The following is a 21249-nucleotide window of genomic DNA, read 5'->3' as shown; positions in this document are numbered from 1 at the left end:
GAGGGGAAGGCCGAGGGAGCGACGCGGTGTGGATCAATGGAGTCTCACCAGCCCCAGGAAATGTAGTGGAGGATCACTAAGGTGATCACTAGGCCTGAGGGCTGCTCTAACTACAGCAGGCTCGGGCAGGCCCCTTCTAGCTCCTAGAATACAGGGTATACAAAGATGGCTGATATCACCTTTAACCCCCACCCCGAGCATAGGAGCTGAGTAACTACGAAACAGGCCCTAGTGGTGAAACTCACCCCCATGTAGCTCCCCAGTGAATTTGGGCCATTCTTTGCAAAACACAATTGCTGAGGTCTAGTGCTCTGCCAAATGCCCCCAACCCTTACCCAGTAACTCGTTGGCTCCCCCACCTATAAAGCCAAAGGGGAGAGAATTGGCAAAGCAGGTCTCCAGCCATGGTACACCGCCCAGTGCACGGACACGCTCCAGGTGAGTATGTGCAGCGCTGACACAGGGGGCCAGGTTAGCACATTCACAAGCGATACACTAACTGCAGCGGCATCACACCGACGTCACGTGCGTCAGGCCAGTACATCCTTTAGCCCTGCTCCGCACTGACATTACCTGGTTGCAATGGGCCCTGAGGAAAGACGAGGGCAGTAAGTCTTGGAACTAGGCATCCCTCTGATTAACAATCTCAAGCCTTGCAAGACAAAGTGGTGGTGTGGGCGAGGGACCAGCCTGAGACTCAGGAGGGCTGGGTTCAATCCCTGGCTTGACCACAGATTTACTGTGCCCTTGGCCACATCACTTAACTTCTCTGGGCCTCTCCCCCTTGTAAAGGGGAGATGATGCTTTTCTGCCCTTCGTCTTGTCTGTTTCTAGACTAAGCTCTTCAGAGCAGACAGCACTGTCTCTAAGGCTATGGCTACACTACGAGGCGAAAAGCCACGCAGCGTAGCTGCTGTTTGTCAGTAGAAGAGAGCTCTCCTGCCGACAAAAAACGTTCACACCCCCCCCCGAGCAGCAGCGGTTTTATCGGCAGCAGAGCGCTCCTGCCGACAAAGTACTGTTCACACCGGCGCTTTTAATTGGTCAAACTTTTGTCGTTTGGAGGGATGGGTGTGGGTTTTTTTTTAAAACACCCCGGAACAACCAAAGTTTTGCCGACAAAGTGCCAGTGTAGACAAAGCCTTTGTCTGTGCAGCACCCAGCATGATAGGGCCTGGCTCTTTGGTGGAGCCTGTAGGACACCCAGAATACAAACCCTCAAGCCGTGCTCCCTACATACTGGGTTTGAGAAGAACGCCCTCTGCAAACCGTGGCCCGTAAAGAACGCCCCGACGCTGGCTGCAGGCAGCGTTTAAATGTAGTGGGTTAAAAGAGTCACGTTGGTTTATTTCGATTCTGTTTCTAAACGTTTACAGCGCAGCGCACCAGCGAGGAATATAAAACCGGAGGTTGGGGGGGGTGTGATTTGGAACAAGCTACCCTAGTGGCCTGTTAAGTGCCGCCTTGTTCTGCAATTCATCTGCCTGCAGTGCAAAGGAGACACAGTCAGAACACTCATCTTCCTTTTCAGATGGACAAGTCTTTATTTTACATATACAAAAGCTTAAGATCTTTCCGAAACACATCAAAACCTAAAGATTTTTCCTACTCCTGCTGACTGAGATGAAGCCCTCAGGCTGTCGTTATTTATAAGCAAAGGGCTTTTTCAAGTGGATTTTAAATAAAAGCAGCCAGTGGCAGCCCCCCATACTACGGGCATCCCTCAAAGAAGCATGACAACGCAATGCTCCATTCTCAGACTTCAGTTCGCTGGTGGAATGATACAGCCTCTGGCTTTAAGTGTTCTGGGTGCTACAGGAGAGGACGTCCCCACATGATTCTGGGGCTTCAGAGCAGTAGGGAACTGGGAGGGCTAATGGGCTGGAGACCCTGCAAAGTGCGGTTACACCACGGTAGTCACTGGAAATAAAGCAGGATCTGTATCAGTGCTGGCATACCACGTTTCCAAGCCGGAGCGCTGCTGGCTTTTCACCCACACCAAGTTTTGGCCCTGAAGAACCAGCACAGCTTTGGGACCATGCGCTGGAGTCAACTGGGTCATGCAGAATAGCTGCACTCCAACGGCAGAATCTCCAGGTCTGGGGAGGCCAGAAAGAATCCAGGGGATTGTCATATCCCCGCTGGAGCGGGCCGTACCACCCCATCGTCTCTGGCTTGTAAAACGGGCCAGGCTGGAGCTGGTGCTGCAGGGCGACGAACCGTGGGAGCCCTTGGGTGTTATTTTTACAGTCACATTCCCGAGTCTAACCGCACTTCAAAAAGGAAACACAAAGGACGTCCCTTCTCACCCTAGAGTTACAGCCATCATCAGGGGCTCAAGAAAATAGACGAATAAATGATATTTTTTCATTAAAAAACCCTTTATATTCAGTTCATGTTGGTTTAAATCACAAGAATTTAGGTGGGGGGGGAAAACAAAAAAACAAGGAGACGAATACAAACATACGGCACAGCCTCCCCAGAAGTTCTTTCCTTTCCCAGGAGCAGGAGGGGCAGGGGAACAAGACCTAGGCATCATCTACAGTGCGACTTAGTGAAGTAACTCTGAAACATGGGGGCAAGGCAGAGCCAGTCTCCTTCACTGCCTTCAGTGCAGAGACCCTGCGAGTGTTTCTCCTCCGGGCGAGATCCACGGCCTTAGCTGTCCTCCTCCTCGTCCACGGAGTCCGACTCCAGGCGGACCCGCTCCCTGTCCGTACTGGGCCTTTTGATCTCGGGATAGTCTTGCGCACTGCCAGGGAGAGCAGAGGAAAGTCACCGAGTCGCCTCAGTTCCAAGCTAGGAAGCGACTGTCACTCACAGGGAGCGAAGCAGGGAGGCAGATGCTTGGGGTTACTTGGGGTTCCCTCCTCATTCATACCCCTCTATGTATCCCCTTCCCTGCCCAGCCACGTGCCTCTAGCCATCCACTCTCCCTGCTCCCCATTACACACCCATCTATCCATGCCTCCCTTCCCACCCATCCACACCCCTCCCCATGGTATCCGGGCAACACCCCCCTCCCAACTGGACAGTTATAGGACACTCCAACGAGTACACTGCCCCTCCTCCCCGTCACACTAACTTTCCTAGCCCCAGGCATGGTGCCCCCAAGCCCACAGACCCCAGAAGAGAGCAATCTCCCCCAGGCAGGTGCCTCTCTGCTAACGTGCACTTGCCCACAAGGATGGCTGGAGGAAGTCATGCCACGCGGGTTGGCAGGGTTTATACTCAGTTGCTGGGGGAAGCCCCACTGCTTGGAGCTGTGGGGCTGCAGAAACACCTGATCACATACGGGAGGGGAACAACCCTGCAGAAGCCTAGAAATAGACTTGCTGGCCTAACGGATTCCTCGTCTGACTCCTTTGGTGCTAGAAAACCCAGAGACTTTGGCCTTGACGCTCTTTGTAAAAGGCTTCTGCTCTAGAGGAGCTCGGTACACAGTGGCAGCAACGCATCACCGTGTCCCGCAGCCTCCTTGGCTCCCCGGATCTGCGGCCTCCCACCCCTCAGCAGGTAGAAGATGAACCAGGAAGGACCCTGGTCCCCTACCACCGAGTCTCCCCAAGCCAGAAGCGGGTGCTCACTCGTGTGTGTCTTCCGGGGACGCCTCTCGTTCTCCGTCGCCAGATCCCTGGGCTTGGTCTCGCTCCTTCTCCTCCACGCTCTCCCCTTTCTGGGACATGGATTCGCCGTTTACGGGGGCTGACAGATCTACAGTGGGGGAGAGGACAGGAGGAGATGGGCGCACACGTTCGCATGCTTGGCTCCCTGTTGGAAGCAATGGCAGCTGTTGCTTTCTCTTTCCTGCTCTCTTTGGTACTTACCTGGCCCCTGTCGTGGGAGGATCTGAGCGCCTTGCAGTCTTTTATGTATTTAGGGAGCTGTGAGGCAGGGATGAACTATTATCCCATTGTACGGAGGGAGAAGGGGCTAAATGACTTGCCCAAGGTCACGGGGAAAGTCTGAGGCAGAGCAAGGAATTGAATCGCAGGCTGCTAATCTAATCATTAGGCCAGGGGTCGGCAACCTTTCAGAAGTGGTGTGCCAAGTCTTCATTTATTCGCTCTAATTTAAGGTTTCGCGTGCCAGTCATACATTTTAATGTTTTTAGAAAGTATCTTTCTATAAGTCTATAACTAAACTATTGTTGTATGTAAAATAAATAAGGTTTTAAAAATGTTTAAGAAGCTTCATTTAAAATTAAATTAAAATGCAGAGCCCCTGGACCGTTGGCCAGGACCCGGGCAGTGTGAGTGCCACTGAAAATCAGCTCGCGTGCCGCCTTCGGCACCTGTGCCATAGGGTGCCTACCTCTGCATTAGGCTATCCTGCCTCCTCAGTCTCTCTCTCTCTCGGGATCTAACCAAGATGGCAGCTCTACAGCCCTGACGCCCTTTGTGCCCTCCAAGGAGAACCGCTGCAGTAGGAAATCCCCTGGGTAGACAGTGACCCTGCTTCACAAGTGATAAACCCAGGGTCCAGTCTCTCCCGGGGCAGGCGGGCTGAGTCACTGGACCATCTTTTGCTTTCAGTCTGTGTTTGACTCAGAGCAGTCATCCCAAAAGAAGAGCCCTCACCCCGGGTTTGCTGTGTGCCCAGGCAGGTTGGGACCCTCCCAGCAGCGCGAATTATAGTTACCGGCATTCGTCTCCTCCTCCTCTTTCTCGTTCGGGGCCTCCCCTCCCGACAGCTTCTCTTGGCCCTTCTCCATGTCCCCCTTGTCTTTCTCCATCCCAGTTTTGTTGGCTTTCTGGTTCACCTCGATCTTCGGCCCCAGGACACGCGACTTCAGGCGGGTGTAAACCTCGGCAGCCTTCTCCATCACGTCCTTGTTAGCTTTGTAGCGACGGATCTGTCACATACACCCAGTGAGGTGGGGCTGGCCACAGACTGGCCCCCCGTCCCAGAGAAAGGCGCTCTCATCCCCACACACGCCTCCCTTATCCCACCTCCATCGTACCTTTTTCAGTGTAGCCACCACATCAGTGTGTTTCTGGAGGATGTGAGAGGTGACCTGCAGGGTTCCCAGCTCTTCCAGCGCATTCAGGCACCTCTTGATATCCTGCAGGTAGAGAGAGATCAGAGATTTATCTCCAGCCGGCAGAGGAGGTGGCAGGGACTCAAGGAGCGCTCAGTGAAGTTACTTAGTGGATTATTCCATCCCCTCTCAGGCTTCATGCAGCAGGGCAACCCCAGGATCTCTCCCTCTCCTGGGAGAGGCTGGGGAGCAGAGACACCGATAAAGAGGCTGAAGAACCTCTTAGACTTAGATCCAAAGTCTATGGCACTTGCCACACAGACTCATCTTTGTCCCTCTCCCGAGACCCTGAACTTTCTCCTAAACGAGGCCACCGAGCCTCACCAGGAGCTGACACCCACTAGGCAACCCATCCCCACCTTCAGCTGTGCCGCTACTGCCTCCCCCGCCAAAATCCGGCATTGATCCACATCAGGTAGGCACTGTAGCGAAGCTGCCTATCAGCAGAGAGCACAGATGTGCAGCAGCTGGGAGCTAAGTGGGGGAATTCTCAGAGATAGGTAAGGAGAGCCCAGGGAGAAATAAAAATCACCTTTGGCACCATCTAGTGGCAAAGCTGAGTATTGCTCCTTTAAAACAGTGCGGAATCAAATGTATCACATAGGACTGTAGGAGTTCGACATGGAAGAGACCAATCTGATCAGTGAGTCCATCCCCAGGCAGCAGATATCTCAGACAATAAGGACACTACGGTTAATAGGCAGCATGAAGAACGTGCTAACAGATCTTGGAGCTGGCTCAGACGGAGGTTATTAGGAGGAAGAGGAGGACCAGGGAACCCCCCACAGGTGTCAACATTTAAGGCTGGGCACCCCCGAAGAGCATGAAAGCCAGAGAGTACTCCACAAAGCTAAGAGTGGAGGCAGATTCTGAGGGCCTCAAGCCTACAAGATCATTCAGCAATCCACTGACTATTAAAAGCTGACAGATGCCCGAAGACAACAGGGTCTGGTCCCGCTCGGCCTCGCATCCTGTGTGGTCACAGATGCCTGTGGAGTGGACCTACAGTGCTCCACCAGGGGCGGAGGGTTCTAATCAAGGAAAGTTTGACACTCACTTTGCACAGGCGTCAATGACACAAAGAGCCGGGAGGAACAGACCCCAGTCGCTGATAGTCCGGGGACACCCAAGCAGGAGGGACCACTCTGGATGAAGGACTAGACTTTAATCCCCTCCCCAGCCCCCTGCCACCGGCTGGTACTCACCGGATTATCAACTTTCAGGGCAAACTTGATCTCGCTGTGAAGTTTCTGAAGCTTCTCTTCAATTGTGGGCTCTAAGATCATGTAAAATAAAGAGGCCAAGGCATTAGCCCCTCTTGGTTGGTTTTAACTCGTCTCTACACTGCTGGACACCAGCAGGACACTGAGCGTTTGAAAGCACAGAGGATGTGCACTGGGCATCCGGGGCCTTCAGCTCTGATTCGATACGACCCCTGGCCTCCTGGGAATAGGCAGTATGTAGAGTCTCCCCAGAAGCAGGAAGGGTTGGGAATGGGCTAACATCAGAGTCATCGTCGCTTGGTTATCCTGAGCTGGGCACGTTGCTTGAACTCCAGAGATGCCTCCTACAGCCAGCCAGGAGGGCCCCCAGCAGCTCTGCACTGAAGAGCCAAATCAGAGCAACACACTGGACCTTTTTTGGGGAGACGCTCTCTGCACCCCGTGCCCCAGGTCAGGCTAACTGAGCAAGAGAGTCCCTCCCCCCTCCCCAGAAGTAACCTGCTCTCACCCTTCTTCTTCTCCATCCTCCTCTCTGGGATCGCGTCAGACTTTCTCCGGCCTCGTTCCACTCTTAAGGGTCTGCAGCGGATTAAGGAAACAAGAGTAAGAAGCTGTTCATTGGCACCTCTGCAAAGTTAGAAATATCCCGGTTAGGAGTTGCACCCACTGCCCTGGCTTGCACTTCTCACTGGGGAGGGCAGGGGGACGCCCAGCCTTCCTGGCAGAGTTTTACATGGCAGCACACATGGCCCTGGTACCACCTATTGTAGGGCTTGGCTTACTCCAGGTGCATTAAATAAGGGGGAAAGGCGGCACCAGCTCTCCGAGCAGAAATAACGCTGCTGGGCACTTTCAGCCTTGGCTCTCAAAGCACTTCACCAAGGCGGGCGAGAGGCTTTATCCTCGTTTTACAAACAGGAACCCTGAGGCACAGGAGGGACTAAAGCCCACGTTCTCAGACATGGCCCAGTGTTTGAAGCCCAGCCGGTGACATCTTGCGCTTGATTTGCCGAGGGGCTGAGAGCCCTTAGCTTGTGGAAGTCAGTGGGAGCTGGAGGTACTCCGAACCTCTGGAGAATGGGCTCTAGGGATCGAAAGCTTACAGGCCACTTCTGATGTGTCCCAAAGCGATTTGCCCAAGTCACACAGCAGGTGAGTGGCAGAGGCAGGGGTAGAACCCAGGGTCTTGATTCCCACTCCCATGCCTTATATGCTGGACCTGAGTCATTCCTGTTTCAGGCCTAGAAATTACGCCCCCCCCCCGGGGAACAGGCTCCTAAAGGCTCTATCAGCAGTTCTTGACTCCTTGCAGCCCCCTCTCCCTGGGAGCGGAGAAGGGGCAGTCCCAGTAATGACAGCAGGCCTCAGGAGATGTTCCCTTGCTTAGAGAGGCCTGTGACCATGTCACTCCCCTACATGGTACCGGCCCTGCAGGCTGCTTGGACCATGCAGCCGAGGCGGACTCGGTTAAAGGCACATGACGTTAGAGATAGATCCGGAGGTGCCAGCACCACCTCCCTTCCCTTCTTAACGCGGGAGGGGAGAAGAACCTCGCCACCTCCCTGGAAAGCTGTTTGTGCCCAGAATCACAGATGCTTAGCGCAGCTCTGCCATGGGCTCCAGGAGGGGGACCTTCCCCCCACCCACCAGGGGGAGTGGTCAGCCAGGAGGCACAAGAAGAGACTCTCCCCCCCACACCGAGCCCCAGAGCAACTGCACATCCGGGGGAAGGGGCCAACCACAAGGAGGAATCGAGAGAGCGGCAGAAAGATGCTGACTTGTTGCGAGGTTTCTCCTCCGATCGGCCCCTCTTCTCCTTTAGATTCGGTTTCCTTGACAACTCTGAGGGCTGCTGCTTCTTCAGCGGCTTCTTTACCTTCAACAAGAGAACAATGCAGATGCTGGGAGCTGCGGCAGGCCCCTCCTCGCCGCAGGAGGGGAGAGGATGGTGGTGTCCTATTCCAGCCCCTCCGGCACGCGGTCTGTGTTGTGGGGATGCCAAGAGCTGGTGCCCGTTGGCGTGTGCAGCGCCTAGCACAATTATATGAAAGTTTCTGCCCCAAAGAGCTGACAAATGAAGTAATTAGATTGGCTTAGGGTCGCCCGGCCTTCTGCAGCACCACCTAGAACCGGGCTCTGACCAATCGGAACCCTGTCTCCCTGCTAAGGATACAGCCACGTGCTGCTCTGGTAACCAGAGGTATGGTTTCAATCACAGTACTTATACAGGCTCCATTGGCATGGTATCCAAGCACCGCCCTTTGCGCACACATACTGTAGTGCCTTTTACCAGAGGATCTCACAGCTCTTTGCTGATATTAGACATCACAGCTCCCCAGAGATACTCATTTTCCAGCTGGGGAAACTGAGGCATGGATATGTGATATGACTTTCCCCAAGGCTACTCAGTGAGTCAGTGGCAGAGCGGGGAACCACAAAATTCCCAGCTCCAGCCATGAGACAACAATGATTTTACAGCTTCTCTCTCTGGCAGTGGAGAGGAGAAAGGAGATTTGCTCATTTCAGACTCTCCTATCCCCCCTGGAGAGCTCAGAAAACTGGCTTAGGCAGATGGGTTATGGAGATTTCCACCTCGAGCTCAGCAGTTCACATCTAGGCTGGGGCAGCAGTGACCCGAAGTTTAGTGACCCATACAGTGGCTGTCTTGTGTGAAATGAGTTTGATAGGTCTCTGTCCCCTCCCAGCAACCAAAGGTCCATGTCACACCCCCCCCCACAACTAACTAGTCTCAGCGCAGAGACAAATGGGCTGTGCAGACTGTGATCCCCTTTTACCCCAAGGCTGGAGATGAGGCACTCTGGTGGGGTGGAGGTGTAGCATATGCACTGCTGGCCACGGTCAAGGGACCGTGTCTCCAGGGCCATCAAGCCATCAACATATGCACTGCTGGCCACGGTCAAGGGACCATGTCTCCAGGGCCATCAAGGGACCTTCAGTCTCCAGGGCCATCAAGCTGGTACCAGAGGAGGTCACTGCTGTCTTAAGGGGAGAGGCCTCTCTCCAGGACCTTGCCTGGCGCTTTGACTGAAGTCATAGATGCAAGAGCATCCACCCTAGGCAGGCATGAAATGCCATGACAAAGCCACTGGCAGCTCAGGGCAGCCCTCCTGCCCTCACGTGCCAAACGGGCAGAATTCGTGCAGAAATTCCAGCTGAGTGCCAGTGTAACTCCTGCTCCAAAGCCGTGCTTCAGTTCCTGCCATGCCTGGGCCCCGCGCTGGCTATACTCAGGAACTGCTCTGGCCGGTCCAAGTACAGCAAAGGAATCACATTCAGAGAGTTTTCCAACCCAAATTCCTGAAGCCCTCCACAAACTGATGCGCAGACATCACTTCAACCAACGAAATGCAGCCAGCTCTGGGGTGGAACGTGAAAGCTGTTACGCAGCTTCCAGCAATGCTACACAACAGGCTAGGACAGGAAGTCACTGGCTGCGAATGGGCGGCCTGGAGGCCCGGATCCCCCCGGTCCCACGTGCTCACCTCTTTCTCCAGCTCCAAGTCAGAGTCCGATGACAACTGGTCCTTGCCTCGGATCTTCTTGCCTTTCTTGGCCACGTCATCCATGCTGCTGTCACTGTCTGAGTGCGCCTCCTCCCCCTTCTCCGCCTTCTCCTTCTTCTTTTCCTTCTCCTCTTTCTCCTGCTCCCGTAGCTTGCGGATCTCTTCCTCCTGCTCCCTCTTCCTCTTCTCCTCCAGCTCCCGGCGGCGCTCCTCGTCACGCCTCTTCCATTCGCTGATGCGATCCACGTCGCTGTCGCTGTCACTGTCGGGGACAGAGGGAAATGGATCACGGGGAACAGGAAACCCGCTGTGGAGACGGGGCCCGTGCACCCTTCATCCCTACTCTGAGCCCTGCTTCCACAGAGTCCTGTAGGTGCCGTGGAGCTCTGTGCCTCCCGTACCCTGGGGAGAAGCACCAGCCTTGCTCCCTGGTACATGAACTTTTTGCAACGTCAGATTTTCAGTAGACCATGGGGCATGGGCCACTGGACATACCCTTGCCCTGCAGAGGTCTGAGGCCACCAAGCAGCTGCCCAGTTACTATCACTCACTGCCCTCACCTGCGCCCAGGACGGGCCCCTTTTCTGAACGAAAGGGGAGCCGGCAAGAGAGGCCAGCCTGACAGCCCTGGAGACTGAAGGCCTCTGGTTCCCCCCAGCGGTGCCTGCTTCCTGCTCAGCGCCCCGCCAGTGCCTCAGCCCCAATCTGGAGAGATCTCTGCATTAGTTCAGTCTCCAAATCCTATGCAATCCCTGGTCCCTCTGCCCAGGTTGCCAGTGGGAGCCCAATTAGCGCCAGCTGCAGGAGTGGGATTCCTGTCCCACAGAATTGCGAGCCAGCCGAGATCCACACTTCCAGCCTCAGTTTGGGCTGTGATTGGTATGTATGGGTCAAATCCCTCTGGACCCTGCGTTCTCCTCCCTACGCTCCACACGGGGTCCTTCTGGATAACTAAGCCTGTCTGGAGTCTTGTCAGTTCCGGCCCCTTCACTTCCCCCTCGCCGGTAGGCCAGGTCTACACTGGAAGCATTGGCTGGTTTGCAATGTCGGTTAGGTGTGGGATTTCCTAAAGTCCTGGTGTAGCTGCACTTGGACTTTGGCCACGATACCTTATTTTGCTTGGGGAACCAGTACAAGCTACATCAGCAAAAACTCTCCGTCGCGGTATACGCCGAGTCTGCACTAAGAAGCTTTGCCAGTGTAGCGATGCTCCTAGAGTTACCCCAGGAAACTCTTTCTAGCCCATAGCCAGAAGCGCTGCACAGAGCGGAGACTGTCTGGCAGCGATTGCCACGCAACTCACATGAGGCATCCCCTCTGGTGGCAACCAAAGCTACTGCCCCTCCTTGTTAGCTATCTAGGCACTGACATGGGCCCCATTATTATTAAACATTTATACCGTGGCAGCGCCTCGAGGCCCTGACGTGCAGGGTGCTGGACAAATGTTTTGTACCTGACAGTCCCTGCACTAAAGAGCCCAGGCGAGAGCTCTCCCTCTCCGTGGTGCCCCAGCACCTCCCATTTATTCAGGCACTTGTCCTCGGAACACCCCCAGGACCGAGGTTTGTAATTTTATCCCCGTTTTCACAGATGGGGAAACTGAGCCAGAGAGAGACCAGGCGACTAGGGACGTCTGTGGCAGAGTCAAGAATCGTACTCACTGGCCAAACCCTGCTCATCGAGTCAGGACTCCCCTGCGCCAACACGAAAGATCCCCCACCCCAGCCGACAACTGAGACCGGACACCAGTGAGATGCCCTGGCTAGCTCCTGGGAGAAGCCGATCCCACACAGAACCTGGGCTCTGCGACCCAAGCCCCGGGCCGCACTCCTCTGCTTCTGGGCCAAAGGAGCTTAAAGCGTCTGAATACCAGAGCAGGCATCCCAGCCAGTCCCTGGTGCCCTTTGCCAGGGCCTCGGCTCTCACCTGTCGCTGCTGGAGCTAGTCGGAGCTCTCTCAGGCTTTGGTTTCCTGCCGCGAGGCTTTGGGGGCGGCTTCTCAGCTACAAGACACAAGGGATCAGGCGTTCAGCACCGCAGGACAGTCTCCTTCCCACCCCCTCCGACAGCCAAACGCAGCGTGCGTGAAGGAAGGGTAACCCAGTCCAGGGGGGCCTGGGTTTCAGTCCATCTATTGGGGCAGGGATTAACGAAGGCTCCCACACAAAGGTGGGTTGCAGAACCCACCCAGCCCAGCTCCCTTCCAGAACTGCCTGGGAAGAGCTGGAAGAAGCCTGGATAGCTCCCCTTCAGCCCTACCTGGCTTCCTGCCCCGCGGAACCTTCTTCACAGACACGTCCGAGTCGGAGTCCGAGTCAGAATCCGACTTAGTCACGTCCACTGTCTCGTTTTCCTCCTCCGAATCCACCTTGGAGTCCGAGTCGGACCCCGAATCCACCTTCTGTGAGCAAAGGAGAGAAGGTTGAGGGGGATCCGTGCGCGGGTCAGAGAGGAGGGGAGCTGAACTGCCTTCCCATGGGAACCATAAGTGGGACGAAAGGGGGAATCTACCTCCAACTCCCTTAGGTAATGGATCAGTGTCTAAGGGAAGCTAGGGGGATGCCCTGGCAAATCCTCACACACACGGTTCTGTTATCAGCGCACGTCACATAGTGAAATGGTCGGTTTAGTCACCGAGGCCTTTGTTATGCAAGAGGTCAGACTAGATGATCACAAGGCCAGAAGACCCCACTAAAATCTATGACTATCCCTTCTTGCTGCTCTCCCAACTCATCAAATCCACGTGCAGGAAGCCTGTTATTCCCGCTCACCCCTCCTAATCCTCCTGCCTCCCTTCCCCTCTTCATTCATTCCTGTGGGCAACATGGAATCCGAAATTTAGTCTCTTCCATTCCTCTCGGCTACCCTGTGTGTTTGGAATTCCTTCCCACCTCCGTTCAGGTAGAAGGGGTCTGTCTGACTGGCTAGCCACAATCTGTGCTGGACGCCGACTGGCAAAGCCAAGGGGCTAACCCGCAGGGAGAATGGACTAGCAATGGGGCAGGACTGCTCGCTTCAAGAGCCCCTTACCTTTTTCTTCCTTCCGCCTGCAGGCACCCTCCTGGGAGCTCTGGTCACTGACTTCTTCTCTGGAGTAAAGTCCTGGGAAGGGATGGACATATTCGAATTAGGAAAGGCCTCACTTTGGCTGTGGGAGCATCACCCCACCACTCTCAGCAGTAACCCCCATGCCCAGACAGTGAGAAGTGAGGGCACCTTCTGGATATACCCTTGGGTGGCATCAGGGGGGTAAAGAATGGCCCCAGGTCAGCCCTTCCAACTCAAACTCCTTCCCCTCATTATCCAACAGCCCTTGACTTTGATCTCTGCAGACCACAGGTGCTGCCCCAAAGCACAGGGGCTTGTCAACCCAAGAACAAACAAGCTGTCCAGTCTTAATTGGGACAAGGATGTCCCAGCAAAGACGCGTTGGGCACCTTAGAAAGAGCAGAGACCCAGAAAGACATGACTTTTCACAAAGCTGGAAAACAGTGGGAGAAAGACTGGCACACAGATTGCCCAGCCAGTCAGCGCCAAGTGGCAAGAAGGCAGGCCTGCTGTCACCACCCAGAGATGCCCAAGCCCTGGGCTGGACTCAGCGCTCATGGAAGGAACTGGCGACTGCACTAAGCCAGCAGGGGAGGCAAAGAGAAACATCGGGGGGCAGCGCCACCAGGCAGGAGCCGCTGCACTGGGTGCTATTGTCAGAGCAAAGGAGCGTGTCTTCTCGTCAACGCCCTGTGAAAGGGGAAGCCAGGCATGTAATGGCACTAGGCACATGGTATGCGTGCTGTAACGTGGCGTGCCACTGCCCCTCCGGAGCAGCAATGAGACAGGCTCGGAGGGCTGGGATTACATCTCTAGGGACTGAAGGTCTACAGAGCATATGCGCTCTACTACTACTAACCATTTATGGAGACACTGCTTGAGCACAAGCGGTAGAGTGTATGTGTATGTCTGTAGCAGACTATTCCAAATTCTATCCCCCATGCTTCATGTGGCCCATTTAGTTGACAAGTTGTGTCCTGCACGGTGCAAGAGACAGGGCATAAGCAGAGTGCGCCTCGTCCTATATTCTCGCCAGGATCCGGTGAGTTAAGCAGAACCTGCCCACCCCATCTAAACCACTGCAGCACGGGGGAACCTGTAAACCACTTGCTCACCTGGTCACTATTTTTCTCTGACTCAGAAGAACTTTCCGAGTTCTCCTCTTCCGAGGGAGACGCACTGCCCTGGTCGAGGTCGCTGGAGGATTTCCGGGGTCGTTTAGCCACTGGCATCTGAAATCAGAGAAACATCAACGTAACAGCTGCCACAAGCTGGTATATTCCTCACTGCTGCCCTCTCTGCCCACCAGATCAAACAAAACCTAATGGAGCAGGGCTTTAACCACCACTCTCCTTACTGTTTTCTATAATAAACTCAGAACAACAGCCAGCATGCAGCCTACAGGTACACAGAACTCATGCCTGATCCCACGCCCTGTCTACACACTGTGACAGAGTCTTCTGATCGATACCAGTGCGTGTGTGCGTAAACAGAGCTGGTTACGTCAGACCTCGTGTCTTGGCTACCTCTGAACTTGGGATTCTCTCTAATTTCCCTCTAGAGTATCAACAGGAGAACTTGTTTTCACGGCCTTCCTCAAAACACCCTGCTGTGCGGTGCGGCTGCCCCAAGATAAATGCAGCTACCTCTGGGGTGGATCGCAGCAGCTAAGTAGTGGGTGATGTGACTGCCCTATATACAATTTCTAAAGTGCTTCGTGAGTCATGTGCAAACCCCGTTATATAAATGTAATTGTCCTCCTATTCCTAGCCAGGCGATTTCCCCTCCCCCATCCCCGATCGCAATGGGGCAAACTTACTTTCATAGCTAGCGCTTTTCGTTTCAGCCCACTGTGGTCACTCCCCTTGTCGGACTCCTCGTCGCTGTCTAGCTTCTCCATGGCGGCTGCAGCAACAGCAGCGACTGCCACAGCCGCCGATTCGTCTTCCTCCTCTCCTCCATCACTTCCTGCCACCGGGTCGTTCTCGGGAACCTCGCTGTCTGAGGAGCTCGCTGGCTGAAGGGGCAAAGAAATGGAAAGGTCGGGGGTTACTTCTCAATAGCAGGTCTCGCAATACACGGCAGCACAGCAAGGAAGCAGGGAGTAAGAGAGCTAAGCACGATGGAGAGGATTGAGCCTCACATTGCCAGATGAACAGCTGCCCTCAGAGTGCTGTCATAACTCCCCTGCTGACAGCAATCTAGAACCCGCACTTAGGGGGGAGAGCCGTGATAAGGGACAGGGTCCTTCTACAGCAGTGGCTCTCAACCTTTCCAGAGTACTGTCCCCCTTTCAGGAGTCTGATTTGTCTTGCGGACCCCCAAATTTCACCTCACTTCAAAACGACTTGCTGACAAAATCAGACCCAAAAATACCCAAGCGGCACTGCCAGTATTACTGAACAATGGCTGACTTTCCCACTGTTGCTGTATAATTATAAAAGAAAGCAATTGGAATCCAAATATTGTACTTACATTTCAGTGTGTAGTATCTAGAGAAATACACCTCTACCTCGATATAATGCGACCCAATAGAACACGAATTCAGATATAACACGGTAAAGCAGTGCTCCGGGGGGGTGGGGGTGAGGGGGGTGCTGCGCACTCCGGCAGATCAAAGCAAGTTCGATATAACGCGGTTTCACCTATAACGCAGTAAGATTTTTTGGCTCCCGAGGACAGTGTTATATCGAGGTAGAGGTGTATAAACAAATCGTCGTCTATGAAAATTTAGTTTGTATGGACTTCGCTAGTGCTTTTTATGTAGCCTGTTGTAAAATGAGGCAAGTCTCTAGATGAGTTGTTGGACCCCCTGGAAGACTTCTGAGTACCCCTAATGGTACACGTCCCCCTGGTTGAGAACCACTGTTCTACAGCCCCGCTAAGCTCCCCTTGGCCAAACCCCCTAAAATCCCCTCCATAACCCTTTTGTACGCCATCCCCATCTAGATCATTGACGAACAAAGACAACTCCCTGCTGCATCCCCTTCCATCTCTGGGGTCAACTAGTGCTGCACTCTGCCCTCATGATCTCACCTTCACCATGCTGTGCTGAAGGTATTGCTATCATATGGCCCCTCTGACAAGCCTACTTGACTCCTCCTCACTGGTGAGCCAAACTCCAGCTTTCCTTTTCTCCACAGGGTACTGAAGAAGGCGACCTGCTCTCACCACCCTGAAAGTAACATTCTCGACCGGTTCCACTCTAACTTTCGATCCCTTCATAAGTGAGTGACTCCTCTTAGGGGGGCTGATGAACCTTTGATCACAGATCCTTCTTCCCAAGATACTTTATCCCAGGGCGGCTGCAGATACTTTCCCATTTGAAAGTTTCCCATGAGGGGTTGGATTTCACCAGCCCTCTGCTCTCCTAGTTTGAATCCCGCCTCCCTGCCTGCCCCTTTAACCATCCGCAGTGAAGACTTCACAACTTCCTGTCATCCCATTATTATACACCTCTACTCCGATATAACGCGACCTGATATAACATGAATTTGGATATAATGTGGTCAAGCAGTGCTCGGGGGGGGCGGGGCTGCACACTCCAGCGGATCACAGGAAGTTCGATATAACGCGGTTTCACCTACAAGGTGGTAAGATTTTTTGACTCCCAAGGACAGGGTTATATCGGGGTAGAGGTGTACCTCAAAAGGCCCCACCTAGGGATCTCATGCCTCACTTCAAGCGTGCACATCATATCTATGGCGATAATGACCAAGCTCTCCGTTTTCCTTGACTCAATCTCCCATTTCTGTCATGACTGCCACTTCCAGTTTCCTACTACCGGAATTCTTCCCTCTGGGTAAGAAGCCGTCTTTGCCCTACGTCCTTGATGCTCCCGGCATTCTCCTTAACTTTGCTCCCAAGACCAAAAATCTTGAAGTCACTTTTGACTCCAAATTTTTCTTTCCGCCTTTACAATCCCGAAGTTCATCTTTTCCTCAAGCCCATCTCTGCTGAAATCCTTACCTTTGCCTTCATTAATTGCTGCCTTGACTACTGCAGGCTTCTCTTGAATGGCTTCTTAAAACCCTGCTCTGGGAACTTCAGGAAGGTCCAGAACAGCTTCTAGCTCCAGACACCAGGACTTTGTCACCCCAGCTTCTCTTACATTCAATGATTTCCCACTCATCTCTGTAGCCAATGTTAAGTTGCTCTCAAAACTCTCCACGGAATCATCTCACTCTGTATCTATGCTCTTGTATCCAGCCATCTCTTGTGCCTGTTCACTGCAATCTATGGCCTCTCTCTCGAACTCTGCCACAAATTTGGGTGGGGGGGTTGTTGCTCATTTCGGTCTGAAACTGTCTTCCTCTAAGCCAGGGGTAGGCAACCTATGGCACGTGTGCCGAAGGCGGCACGCGACCTGATTTTCAGTGGCACTCGCACTGCCTGGGTCCTGGCTACCGATCGGGGGGGGGCTCTGCATTTTAATTTAATTTTAAATGAAGCTTCTTAAACATTTTAAAAACCTTATTTACTTTACAAAAAACAATAGTTTAGTTCTATATTACAGACTTATAGACAGAGACCTTCTAAAAATGTTAAAATGTATGACTGGCACGCGAAACCTTACATCAGAGTGAATAAACGAAGACTCGGCACACCGCTTCGGAAAGGTTGCCGACCCCATCTCCTCTATATCTCACCTTAAAGCCTTACTTTGAATCTTCAGACAAGGAATATATGAAGCAGCTCTGGAAACCTTTAGGAAGATCCCTATGTAATAAATTGTATCATTCAATGATGATTATATATAGTGTCCCTCATACACTGAAACACTGGACTGTAAACAGCTTTCTCTGAGTCTGATCCAGAGTTCATAGAAGTCAATGGGAACCATGCTAATGACTTCAGTGGCCTTTGGTTCAGGTGCTCTGACGCCAATGAAGAGACTGACGTCATCTGACAGCACAGGACTGCGAGCCAGGAACTCTGCAGTTCTAATTCTTGCTCGGACACAGGTTTCCTCTGTGGCTTTGGACAAGTCACTTCAACGCTGTGCCTCAGATTAGGCATCCGTAAAGCAGGTGTGAGGAGGGTTAGAAAGGAGATTTTTGACATGGAAGCTTTCCCATGCCACAGGGACAGGCAGCAGGAAAAGGAGGAAAGGCTATTTGAAGGCACAGAGGTGCGCAGAGCCCCTAGTCACGGCTGACCACACATAAGCTATGCTCTCACACTCACCGGAGGGGCACTGTAACTGGCATGGGGGTTGTTCTGGATTTCCCACAATCCCTCATTGAAGCCTTTTCGCTTGTTTGGCTTCCCGTATTTGTCCTTGTACTTGTCGTAAGGGAACAGGTCTTTAGGTCCCAAGAAGGCTCTGGGGGGGAGGGAACAAAGCAGAGGTCAGTCTCAAGCTGCCGGGAAGTGGACAACGGCAAGGAAATCATGTGGACAGTGGGGCTTACGTCTCGTGCGTCCCAAAGAAGAAGATGGGGTACTTGTTCGGCGGGGGTTTCACGGCGCCGTCTGCTATGTCATCAATCTGAAACGAAGCACAAAGCAGGAGGTGGTCAGAGATGGCAGATTAGGGTGCAGCTGATACAAAGCCGAGGTTGGCTGTTTCACACACGCACTGCAATAACACACGGAAGAAGGCAGCCTTCTGCACACTGAATTCTAAGGTAGTTTTTATGGCCAAGCAGGAGCTGTTGGCAAGTAACAGCAGGGAACCAACTCCAGCTGCGGTGTTGCAAGAGCTCGATCCTAAGCCTTGGTTCAATCTCTTTAGGGCTGGGAATACTGCACAGGTTACAGGCTCTGCACACAGAGGTGGAGGGGGGACACAAGTGCCTGGCTTGGGCTACCAGTAAGAGCACATGGAAGGACTCCCAAGAGAATCCCATCCAGCCCTACTTAGAAGGAGGGAGATTGCTCCAGCAGAGGGCCCCCAAACGGTCCTTCCTGGCTGGAGACAGGCTATAGGAAAAGCCCAGGCTGCTGGGAGGCAATCAGGCCTGAGGCGATCGCCCTTAACGCACAGGAAACCCTGTCTTCCCGCATGTCCCACTGGCTCCAGTCAGTCACTTGCACATGGCATAGCCAGGGGCCCAGCTCCTAGGCCGGAGCCCAGGAATGTTGCTGGATCTGTGATTACAGAAAAGTGGGAGCGTACATGCAAGTGGGTGACCTCGCACATTGGGGAAGTCTTCACAGGACAGGGCCCCCCAGGGGAGGGAGAGAGCTAAATCAGAGCAGACTGGGACTCCAGCAATGTGAGCATCTTCCAAGTTCTACTGGAGCCCCGTATTCTAGCACTAGCAAAGTACACACAGTGCACACGCGAATTAGGAAAGATATACTAGAAGATCCTGTGGTACACTGTAGGTCATGCATTGTCTTCCCAGCTCCAACATCCACAACCTTCCTCAGGCATCCACCACATCCCAATCCCATGCATTTGCAGCCTGTTGCGTCTTGCCACTACACCCCCTCACACTGTGGTGACCCTGCCCCGCCCTCAGCTTCCAATCATCTTTACTTTTCAGGGCCACTACCCAAGGCACTCTCATCCACATGGTGTTCCCCACACACAAGGACTCTTCCTGATCATCAATACCCAAAATACCCCCATCCCCTCCAGGAACCACCACTTGACTCCATCTCCACCAGATACCATCACCCGGTGTGTCTCATCCATACCACTTCCTAGCATTGTTTCCACACAATGCTGTCACCCTACAACCTCATCACACCACATACCATCACCTGATACTCAAGAACAGACCAGTAACTCCCACCTGCCCATGACCACCCCCACCTCCAGTGATCCAGCACCCCCCTCTGGAACCCGTGTCTCTAAGAATCTCCCCTCTCCTGCTGCAGACCAGGAGCAGTCAATAGGCAGACTGCAGGCCAAATCCAGACCACCAGATGCTTTTGAACAGACCCCGAAATCTTTTTATTTACTTATTATCATCATAAGTCCATTAATGGCTATTAGCCAGGATGGGTAGGAACGGTGTCCCTAGACTCTGTTTGTCAGAGGGTGGACATGGATGGCAGGAGAGAGATCACTTGATCATTGCCTGGGTTCATTCCCTCTGGGGCACCTGGCATTGGCCACTGTCAGTAGACCGGCTACTGGGCTGGATGGACCTTTGGTCTGACCCAGTACGGCCGTTCTTATGTTCTTATCATTATTGTTGCGGGTTTTTTTATTATTTTCTCTGGAGTCTGGACCTTGACCAAGAAATTTGGACCTTGACAAAAAATAACGGACTACCCCTGAGACTGTCATCCTTGATCCCAACTCCATACCCACTTACCCCAATCCATATCCCTTTCCTCTTCACAACCCCCTACACCCCACAATCCATCACCTTGCCCTTCTGCAACCATCTTCCCCAACACCCACCCCTGCATCTTTCCTTATACCCCCACCGCCCCTTAACACCCACCTCTGCATCCCATGATCCATTACCCCCTACACCCCATCTCCCCAGTACCCACCCCTGCACCCCACAATCCATCACCTTGATCCTGGCGCCCCATCTCAATGACCGCACCCTAATCGCCTCTCTGCCTCGCCTCCTCTGCACCCCAAGACACATTGCCCCGTTACCCCTGGACCCCATCACCTCTACCTCCGCGTGCCCTGCTCCCCACAATCCCCACCCAGCACTCCATCACCTGCACCCCACTCCCCCATGCAGGCTGGACTAGGGGTCCCCCCCCCCAAGAATCTCCCCATAGAGAGCTAAAGGTCTTCCTTAGGGAAGGGAACGGGGTCCCCTAGGGGTGGGGGGGGCCCATGAGAGGCACTTTGGGCTCCCCCCGTGGCTGGGGCTAGGGGGTCCCGCCGGGGCTGGGGTTGGGGGGTTCCCCTGGGGGCTAGGGGTTAGCCCCCCCCCAGGGCTGGGGCTAGGGGGGCTCCCCCCGGGGCTGGGGGTCTCACCCGGGCCGGCCAGTGCGGGTACCCCTTCATCTTGGCGAAGACCAGGTCTCCGGGCTTGAAGCTGTGCGGCATGGCGGGTCCGAGCCGAGCCGAGCCGGGCCGGGCCGGGCCGGGGCTCCGGGGGCGGGGGGGGGAGGGGCGACAGGCCGCAGCAGAGGCCTAGGCCGCTGGCACCGCCAGGGAAACGGGGGGTGGGGAGGGGGCGGCAGGAGACTGGCCCGCGGCCCGCAGGATGTCCCGCCCCTCCTCTCCGCAATCCCGCCGTGCACTGGCTCCCGGGCCTGCCACTCACGGTCCCCTCCAATCGAGGCTCGGGGTGGGGCCTGGGAAGTAACGGGATTGGGCCGCTGCCCGGGCACGCGGGGCGGAGGGGGGGGGGGGTAGTGGAGGGGTGTGACCCGGGGATCTGTGTGGGGAGGGGCTGAGGGGAGTGGAGGTGCGCGGGGTGAGGGGTCTGGGGCTCTGCGGGGGAGTACGGCAGCGAGGCGGGATGGGAGGGAGGGGAATGTGG

General features: G+C 54.2%; 1 protein-coding gene across 1 annotated transcript; it reads right to left on the bottom strand.

Moving 5' to 3' along the window:
* Window positions 1-1520: 1520 nt before the first annotated feature.
* On the bottom strand, window positions 1521-20882 carry HDGFL2 (HDGF like 2). Its single transcript, XM_054013649.1, has 16 exons — window positions 20739-20882; window positions 18250-18326; window positions 18023-18161; window positions 14655-14852; window positions 13951-14067; window positions 12818-12889; window positions 12047-12188; window positions 11715-11790; window positions 9768-10050; window positions 8043-8140; window positions 6773-6843; window positions 6247-6317; window positions 4964-5065; window positions 4642-4855; window positions 3588-3714; window positions 1521-2752 (listed from the first exon to the last, which is right to left on the bottom strand). Exons 1-16 carry the CDS (start codon window positions 20808-20810, stop codon window positions 2659-2661), a joined length of 1953 nt encoding a protein of 650 aa, XP_053869624.1. The 5' UTR covers window positions 20811-20882; the 3' UTR covers window positions 1521-2658.
* Between the last annotated feature and the right edge of the window lie 367 nt (window positions 20883-21249).

The sequence above is a fragment of the Malaclemys terrapin genome, chromosome 24 (assembly GCF_027887155.1).
Source record: "Malaclemys terrapin pileata isolate rMalTer1 chromosome 24, rMalTer1.hap1, whole genome shotgun sequence".
Lineage (NCBI taxonomy): Eukaryota > Metazoa > Chordata > Testudines > Emydidae > Malaclemys > Malaclemys terrapin.
The sequence above is the reverse complement of the archived record's forward strand: the minus strand, read 5'-3'. Positions and strand labels throughout refer to the sequence as shown.

What these genes read in the sequence shown, in the direction of transcription:
- HDGFL2 (XM_054013649.1), bottom strand. Translation starts at nt 20,810, where the DNA reads ATGCCGCACAGCTTCAAGCCCGGAGACCTGGTCTTCGCCAAGATGAAG. An exon ending in ACTAGCTCCAGCAGCGACAG is followed by an intron (nt 10,051 to 11,714) that starts GTGAGAGCCGAG and finishes TGTCCCCGACAG; the next exon opens with TGACAGCGACAGCGACGTGG. An exon ending in GGAGGAGGAGACGAATGCCG is followed by an intron (nt 3,715 to 4,641) that starts GTAACTATAATT and finishes CCCCCACTGTAG; the next exon opens with ATCTGTCAGCCCCCGTAAAC.